The sequence below is a fragment of the Poecilia reticulata genome, chromosome 21 (genome assembly GCF_904066995.2).
Source record: "Poecilia reticulata chromosome 21, P_reticulata-male-v2, whole genome shotgun sequence".
Classification (NCBI taxonomy): Eukaryota; Metazoa; Chordata; class Actinopteri; order Cyprinodontiformes; family Poeciliidae; genus Poecilia; species Poecilia reticulata.
The window spans coordinates 15237340-15246974 of NC_088850.1; the positions used below are offsets into that span (position 1 = coordinate 15237340).

General features: G+C 38.3%; 1 protein-coding gene across 2 annotated transcripts; it reads left to right on the forward strand.

Moving 5' to 3' along the window:
• Positions 1-106: 106 nt before the first annotated feature.
• Positions 107-9587, forward strand: il20ra (interleukin 20 receptor, alpha). 2 transcript variants are annotated; one of them, XM_081602428.1, is made up of 8 exons: positions 107-389; positions 498-629; positions 2962-3085; positions 3230-3438; positions 3576-3751; positions 4749-4893; positions 5960-6096; positions 6192-9587. In XM_081602428.1, the coding sequence occupies exons 2-8, from the start codon at positions 581-583 to the stop codon at positions 7278-7280; spliced, it is 1929 nt and encodes a 642-aa protein (XP_081458554.1). In that variant the 5' UTR covers positions 107-389; positions 498-580; the 3' UTR covers positions 7281-9587. The 2 variants fall into 2 exon arrangements, with proteins under 2 accessions (XP_081458554.1, XP_008396332.1); XM_008398110.3 differs by having other exon boundaries at positions 107-629.
• The last annotated feature ends 48 nt before the right edge of the window (positions 9588-9635 follow it).

Consider the following 9635-nt stretch of genomic DNA (forward strand, 5'->3'; position numbering starts at 1 on the left):
GTGAAATTCATATATTAGGATTTATAATACATAAGAGTTTCCAGTTACAATTCAGAAAGATTTACAGTACACAAAATGACATTCTAAGTGTTTTATCTAGTTATATTTGATTATTATTTGTGTCTGTTCACACGCGGATTTGTTGACCTTAGAAGGAAGAATAATCCTTGGTGAATTATTGCTGTACTGTTTCATAACAAGGGCAGTAAATGTGTTGGCTGTAAAACCCTCTAAAGACGGAAGTTCAGAAAACGCAGCATTGCTAAGTAGGGAAAGGTTTCATAGCTCAGGGTTGCACCTGCTCAGGTGTTATGTGCACAGACGAGTGAGGCCACATTCCTTCTTCCGAACACGGAAACCTGTTAGCCTAAATCATTGAGTTTTTACAGGTAGACTGGACAAACAGTGGGAGCTAATCTCTCCGGGACAAACCTCTCTTTATTTTTTTATTTTTTGGAAATGGTTATTCGTCTCTGCTGATTTCTTTCGATCCTCAGGGGAAAAACTTGACCAAGGACAGGTGCCCCACCCGGGAAAGACCCTCTGGTTTCTCGGGAAAACATGACTTCTTCGGACCAAGATGCGGACTAAGCTCATTTTTGTTGCCCTTTTTCTTCTGCGCTGCGCAGGTAAGGCTGCACGGATAACAACGGGAGACACTAACGAACTGTTATTTTAATAAGGTTGGGTCTGTTGGTTTGGACTTTTTCGTTCCCATAAACAATCACTATAGTGAAAGGACAAACTTTAGACATACTTCACACCCTAATGTTTGTAGAAGCAGACTCAATAAAACCCTAAATAAATCTTATCGTGGTGTTGAACTGATTTACCAAGTATCAGTTGTTTTTTTTAAATAGTGTTAATGCTTGCTTAAATTAAACTGGCATTTATAAGAGTATGCTATATGCACGGTTATTACAGTTAACGAAAAATCAGAATAGAAGTAAACAGATTTTATTAATGCAACTTGAGCAAATAAAACGATCGGATCATTCATTAGTTCATCGTGCTTTTACTAGTTGCTTTGTTTTAGTTACTCATGTATTCTTTTTAAATAGAAACAGTTATTCTTATATTTTTTTTATTACCACTTGTAATAAATCAGCACTTTAAATGCTGATTATTTGTCTAATCAGATGGCTTGCATGCTTTTGCATGCCAAGAAAATGTTTAATACTCAGAACAAGAAACATGTTATGGAGGAGCAGCAGATTTTCTCATGAAATGAATAGATCTTGAAATGTTGGCATGAGAAATAGTTGAAGTCAGTCAACCAAACATTTTATATAATATCTCAGAAGATCTGGAGGTTTTCAACATCACAGATGAAACAAACTGCTTTGATTGGACAACAAAAAGAGAATTGTGTTAGGACTTGGGGTTGTTTGTTATTGGTTTTGTGATTTTTTTTTGTGTTCCTTAGTTTTTTCTATTAGTTCTGCCTTATTCCATTTCCACTTCAGTTTTTCCTTACCGAGTCTACCTTGTTTCTTGTTTCTAGTTATTCTTTGTCTCTATAGTTTATTTATGTTTCCTTAGTTATTCTTTAATGTTGGATTTATTTCCTAAGTCCCATGTGTTTTCTCCTTTACCTCTGTACCACCTTCTCTCACCCTCTACTCAGTCTGCCTCCTGATCCCGTCACCCACATCTGCAACCCCTTTTGCAATCAGCCCAGTTCCTTTATCAACCTTCCAGTATTTAAGCACTTCATCGTCAGTCACTACCAGCCGTTTCGTCTCGTCACTTCTCCTTGGTTTCCCTGCTATCTCCTTGTGTCACTGGTTGGCTTTGTTTTTGATTATTTGTGTTACTCTGGCATCTCACTTTTTTTTTCTTTTGACTGTATTAGACTTCTTTTCAATTTTTTACTAGATTAAATTAGAAATTAAATTCATATGCAATGACTTTCTGCGGAGGATGGAAGAATTCATTACATCATCACTCTTCCTGCTTTAGATTAATTATATAAAATAAATTATTACATAATTATTCACCACCTTCAAGTCAGTATCTAATAGATGCACCTTTTCCTGCAGTCGCAACAACTGAGTCTGTGTCGTGAGGTCTCAGTCAGGCTTTCACATCTGGGCACTGCAATTTTACTCCATTCTTCCTGATAAACTGTTCCAGCTATGGCAGTTTGCGTGGGGATCGGCTATGTTCAGCCCTTTTCAAGTACCGTCACAGATTATCTATCAGATTAATGTCTGGGTTTTGACTTGGCTGCTCCACCTTGGCTGCAAACCATTTCGCTGTATCTTTAGTTGGATTCTTCGGGTCATAAAATAATGCTTTGCCTGATAGCAAAATGGCTTCATTTTGTTCTCACCAGATCAAAGAACTTTCTTCTACTTGACCGCGGAGCCTCCAACACGCCTTTTGGCAAACTCTACTCAAACTGTTTGCTCCAACAGTTGCTTTCTCTTTGCCACTCTCCCATAAAACTTTGACTGGTGAAGAACCCGGACAACAGTTGTATGCAGAGTCTCTCCCACCTCAGCTGCTGAAGCTTTTGACTATTTCAGTGTTAGGTGTCATGGAGACCAGTTTGTGAGAACGGCCTGATCCAGGCAGATTTACACATGTGCCATGCTCCTTCCATTTCTTGATTATGGATTTAACTGACCTCCAGGAGATATTCAGTGCCTTTGAATTTTTTTTCTAATATCCATCTCTTGACTTATACTTTCCAATATCCTTTTCTTTGATTTACTTGGGGTGTTCTTTTGTCTCAACGTTGTAATGGTAGGTAGGAATACTGAATACAGAATATCCCTTAGTGTCTTAGCAGATTATAGCAGAAGGCTTCACTTTGTGTCACAGGAAAAGTGTGGAGGTTATTAGCACTGTAAAATAATATAAAAACACCCTCAGGCATTATGTGCTACATGACTTTATATGGAGCCGTGCGCTGCGTCTTTAGCAATCTGAATGTTATAATCTGCTTCTTTTTAGTCTCCTCCTCTCCTCCAAAACCGATTAATGTCAGCTTCTCTTCCGTGAACCTGAGGAATGTTCTGCACTGGTTTCCAGGAAATGGCACATCAGATGGCACACACTTTACTGTGCAATACGCCATGTAAGTTCATACTGAGTAAATGTACACTCAATAAACCTTGCATGAATGTGTCCCTGAAAAGTAGCCTGTTTTCTGCTCAAGTGTTTCAAAGATGTGAGTTTCAGTTTTTGTTTCGCCCCTTGCGTGGACCTGTGTCTTTCGCAGCTATGGAAACCCCAGGGAGGTCAGAAAAGGAAAACGGGAGCACTGGAGAGCAGTGGACCAGTGCACCAATATCGTACGGACTTGGTGCGATCTGAGTGCTGAGACGTGGGATGAGGAAGAAAGATATTATGCCAGAGTTCGCGCATTGGGAAGAAAATCATCTTCAAAATGGACTGAGACAAACAAAAGATTTGATCCGAAGTCAGAGAGTGAGTAAAACATACTGACTTGAGTAGTTTTTGTTGTATCATTTGCAACAGGCATTTTAACCAAACTTTGCACATTTGCAAGGCAATAGTTAATGATTTTTAGATTATATTAAAAAATAAAACATCTGTGTGTTTAGCAATTTTCGGCCCTCCACTGATTTCTGTGGAAATAGAGAACAACAGTGCAGTTGTCACTCTAAATGGGCCGGTGAGGTATTCGCCAAACAACCACACCCCAGCGCTCACCATGAAAACAATCTATCATCGCATGTCCTATAACCTCTCCATCTTCAACACCCACCGCAACCAAGTGGTGAGTAAAAATATTAAATATGGTGATAAGAAAGTGAGGATGGCTGCACCACAGCTCTATGCACAACTGTTCAGTCATGTCTTACAAGTTTATAGAAAGATTATCTCAACATTCGAAACTCTTTCGTGCTCAAGCATATACACAAAACAGTACTGGAGAAAATGATAAATATAGATTTCATTTGTTTTTAACTCCTTTTAAATGTATCTGATGATCAAATTAAATTTAGCAGGGGAGAAACATAGTGAATACAAAACCTGCTTCCAGATGTGTTTTAATTCATTTAAGATGGGAATAAAATATCCTAGGGAATCTACCCCAGTGACCTCAAGTTCAGAAACTAATCCTGATGTTGTCCTTTGAGATTTTCTGGTAGAGCTCACAATTTTTGTTCCTCTATGACAAGTCGTCCATGTCCTGCAGCAGCAGCAGAGCAGCTCCAAATTACAACACTATCACCATGTCATATTTAGCTGTTATTATAATGTTCCTTTTATGAAATACTGTTAGTTTTACACCAGATGTAACTAGACATACACTGTACAGAAAGTTCCACTCTAATCTTCTCAGTGCACTGAATATTTTCCCAAAATCCTTGGGAATTTTTGGAATGGTTTAAGATAGATATTTTTTGTTGTTTTTGATCATCAGTAGTTTTTGTCTAGGATGCGAATATTACCAGTTATTGACTTTGATTGAGCTCTGCTGGATTGGATAGCTTTTTTCCCTCATGAATGAATGGAAGAATCATCTAAATAAAGCATTGTGTACTTACTCAGATTGCATTTATTCAATGTTTTTGTAATCTGAAACATCAAATTCAGACAACCAAAGTAAAACATGAGAAATGGCAGCAATTACTTTTTTTAGTACAGTAGGTGAAACAAAGATGCAGCATCTGAGTTACTACTTTGTCTTATTCAAAATTTTCAGGGAAGTTTTGACTGATATTTTGTAGCACCAGCTTATCTATCCTTATCTATCCTTTGCTTTGCAGCTTCATTTTCCAGTGGAGGACAGCCTGTTCAAATATCACATGATGGACTACAATACAGAATATTGCTTCTCTGCCAAATCAAGATTCCTCTCCATACCACTGCAGTCCATGTCCTCAGTCTGGCACTGCATAACCACACCTCAAGGTACAACCTTGTGACAAACGTGTTTGTGAAATACATTCTTTTGATTTGGAAAAGGCCGATTGGGAAGAATGCTGCTGAACTAGATATAAAAACTGAAGAATCATTCATGTTATTTTTCATGCCAGAACATCCGGTTTAATTCAGCTGAATGAAAATGCTTTCTAGATCAATTTAGTCATTATGGTGATATAGAGCATGAAAACTGGAATCTCATTTGACTGGATGAATACAGGCCAAGACCAAGAAAGAAAGATTTCTTGCCCTTTGGCAAAAACTGCAAAGTATTTGCAGTTTTATGTTTACGGAAACTGCTAATACTTTGGAATCCTGCAAGAACATGGAGACCAGGGTCAGGTTACACAGTTTATTGGCTACCAAACAGATTCTGAAGAACAAACTGAATGAAAAGAATAAAAAAGAACTGGTATCATAGCCTCGCCACATTAAAAGAAAGGCACCAGAGAAATGAAGACAGTATCCTGAGAATGTGTTCTAATCAGAAGGATGGAGGCCAATGACTATTGACCTTCAGAGTCACCATTAAGGTATAAAAATGAAAAGGTAGGGCTTAATCTGTCTAACTTGCGCCTGTGGTGATCAGATAAGGATTCATGACCAAAAGATTGAAATCCTGGCCACAAGTGCTTGAAATGAGCCTACTCCACTGGGTCTCTGCCTTAAATACAGAATAAGGCTCTCCATCACCTAGATAAGTTAAGTCACTACTCCTCTTGACAGTAACCTGCTGAGGTGGTTCAGCCATTTGTTCAGGATGCTTACTGCATCTGTCCCTTTGGGAGTATTCCTGGGACATTCTATTGGGAGGAGACCAATAGAACCAGATCATTTTGGAGAGATGACATACCCTTCTGACCTTTGAAGGCCTTGGGATCCCTATAAATCACTTGTTGGTTTTCGGTGGAAAGAGGGATGTCTGGGTTTCCCTCCTGCACCTGTTAACCCTTGAAACCCAATCTTGGATTAGTTGAAGAGAAAAGATGGATGAATGTATAAAATTGTGGGTCTACTTTACATGTTATGGACTCTGATGTATTTCTTCCCACAGACCCTGTTATTGTGCAGCTGCAGCGAGTGGTTGTGGGGATTATTGTCCCATCGCTTTGCATCTGTATAATTGTGTTGATCAGTTACCTTCTCTACAACTACCTGAGTGGGAAAGGACGGACAAACCCACCTGTATTGGTAATTTGAATACATATTCATGTGCACAAAGGCATTTACACAATTAACTTGCTCGTACAATTTTGTCAATCCATGTCTTATTCTTCTCTCTCTAGAGTCAACCATCGTTTCACTCATGTCCTATTGTGTTCCTTCCTGATAACACCGCCCTGCAGCTAACCAGTATCATTCCCAATAAGCCACCTCCTGAGATCCAACCCTTCATTCCATGCCCTCCATATGCACCTCAGAGGGCTGGTGTACCACAAGAACCAGAAGAACCCATGAATAATTTGTCAGATGACTATGCCGCTGTCGTCCCTAAAAAAGTTAGTGAAGAGAACACAAGACAGAGGGAGCCTGAGGAAGGAGTTGCTGTGAATAACTTGAAGGATGAGCACCAGAAAAATGCAGATTGTTACGAGAAGAAAGACGTTAAGATTAAAGATGGTAATTCTTCTAGTGGGTACAAGCCTCAAGCTAAAACATTTGGGCAATCACCTACGCAGACAGAGGGTAGTGCTTTATTGCAGAGTTTGCCGTGCTCCCTAGGTCCTGTTTTACCATCACAAACTCAGGCACCGACGCAATCTAATCAGAGATCATTTAGTGATAAGCAAACTATAGAGAACAATACAGAGTCCTCAGCTTTGTGGTTTACCAAAAATGCTCAAACCCATCCACTTAACGCCCATCTAAACCTACCATTATTGAAGGAGGAAAAAAAGAGGAAAGAGATAGAGGGAGGTGAGCAGGAACAAAATCAGTGTGAGAATGTTCCTCTTCTCTCTGAGTATGCCTCTCAGGTCATCCCAACCATGCCTGCTGCCCACTCACAAAAGTCTGACTGCTTGTCAGATGAGTACGGTGCTCTGATTCATGCCACAGCACAGAAAGCAGAGGCAGGTGATTTTAAGATGGAGATGTGTAGTAACTGGAATCCTGAGAACATGCAAGAAATGCTGCCCATGCCGGGGATGACCTTCAACTGCGGCGAAAGGTTGGGTGGCATGCAGCCTTCAGACAGAGGCAAAGAGGAAAATTTAGGAGGAACATTTGAGGGAACGTATATGACAAGGAATCACCTGAAGTTGGAAAATGTGCTTCTCAGACAAGCAAGTGACGATGGGGCTTGCGCACAGATGGAGGAAGAAATTGATAATATTCTTAGCAAATGGGATTTGGTCATCTCAAATGATGACTAGAAGAAATTAATGACTGCCAGTTTTACACTTATCTACAAGCTTCGCGTCATCATATTACAGTAATGTACTCCATTTGGTTTTGAGTCCAGTTAATGTAGATCCTTTTTTTATAACTAGAAGCTCAAATCACAATGAGGTGTTTACATTTATTGGATTTTTGTGTAGATGAAAGGTGCTGGTGACGTCACTTCTTCGTCATTTCGTACCTTTGCACTCTTGGTTCTTTTATGTTCCACTGTTGCGGCTCTAAAATGGTGCCATTTACTTTGACATGTTTCTTGTGAACTACATTTGTAGTAGCCAGGGGGAAATTTTGCACCTGCAACTACAACCAACAGTTAGAGTAGAGTAGTTTTCTTCATTTCTATTCTACTGTAGCGCACTGTAAGGAAATAACTATTTTAATTGAGTCCAATGAATCATATCTGCCGGCTCAGGCACAATAAATTTTGGTTTTGATAAGTGTCATCTTAGTATTTCCTAAAAATGAATTAACCTAAATTGGTTTTAGAACCAAAGCCCTGCCAAAAATAAAAGACAATAGGATATAACACAAAGAATTCAGAAAATAAAGTGAGGTTTGAGTGTTTTGTCACTATCTCCATAAATCGTGAAAACGACTAGCTACAAAGAAAAATAAACTAATCTATAGGCTAAGTGACAAATTGGTTTATTTCTGGATATAAAATGAAAGCATTAAGGTACACAATTGCAAAGAGGTGAATTGACCTGAAGCTGCAGATAGTCAACAAGCAAACAATTTGAAAATAATGAGGAAAGAGCTGCACCTCTACCCTAACCCTTCACCCCAAGTTCATCAGATGTAGCGACTGGAAGCTGTAGGCGTATGATTCGTGCATTTTTCTGTTTGTGGTGTATTTGAGTGACTCTGTTGCAACGTTGCATGAAGCCCAGGGTGTGCCACTTTAATGTTTAGGATCTTGTTTTTTTATTTCTTAAATGACGCCATATTTATGAGAAACCATTTTAGAAAGCGCAGATGACGATTGGCTTACACATTTGCAGACATAAAACAATATAAGTTGTCAGTGGGAGACAAGAAACAAAAGCAGCTGCTGCTGCTTTTGCTTTTGTCAACAGTTACAAAAATAACAAGCAATCCAGAACAAATCAAATCTCTCACAAGCTCTGTCGTTTTACGGAAAGCTGACTTTATGAAGGAGTAGTGTCAAATATGTGGTACTTTATCGTATAATTTTTTGTGCAGCAACATCTTAAAGGATTTTCCCAGATAATTCTGTGGTTGTTTAGCTGTACCAGCTCATTTTATACGACTGTGTATGTCTTTATGCCATTTACTTGTACATCACTTTGGTTTAGTTGCAGAGTTTAATCATTTGATTCCAGTTAAAGCACTTGATGTGGTTACTGAATACATTATTTTTTCGTCTACTGTCGGTAAATTTAGTGGAATATCTCTGAAATTCATTCTTTACGTATTTATTTTGATTTTAAGTTAATTGCTGATGATCAGAGGAAAACTTGAGTTACTTTGTGCATGTTAATTATTTCTAGAGGAATATATAGCACTTTATCACTAAATATATCTTATGTTTACTCATGAAGTAATGTGTGGCACCATGTGTCAACTTTTCTTTTCTCACTATATAATTTTTTTTTACTTCCTTTCCTTACCAAGCCAACTTGTTCTTTTTAATCATTCTGCTATCTTGATTTTCCGGTTTAGGCCAAAACGTGTTTGGATTTTAAGAAGTAAGATATGGGTGTGAAGGGGTTTTTCTTTTTCCCTGTGTCACTACAAGTTGCCAGACTTCTTTACTTGACACAGATACTTCCTCGTTCCATCACCATAAGTAGGCGTAACTAAAGTAGTATGATCACATACAACCCTGTAAATACTTTCAGTTTCCGTTTTTTGGGCTGTAATAGAGAATATAACTTAAAACTAGTTATTTTTTACTCAAATATAAATGAAGGACATCTTTATTTAATTGTACTATTGTTGTTTCTGATTCTGTGCATTTTTTAATGAAGCTTTTAAAAATCTTTATACAGAGCTTTTTTTTTTTTCTTGGTTCTACCATGAGAATGTGATATTATGGAGGATCCAAGTGCTCCGCCATAATGTTTAACTCTTATGTCAATTCTGATTCCCGGTTGGTTCATAGTTTCTGTTTTCTGTATTTACAGAGTTAAGGACGATAAATTACAGGCTTTATGTGCCAACTCTGGGAATTAAGTGATCATGATTTTACATTGATATGAATTGTATCTGTATTGAGAGAAATGACAGAATGAAAAAGAAAATAAACTGAATGTATTACATACTTTTGTCAGTTTCTGTTAAGTGAGGGTGACTTTTTTTTCCTAACC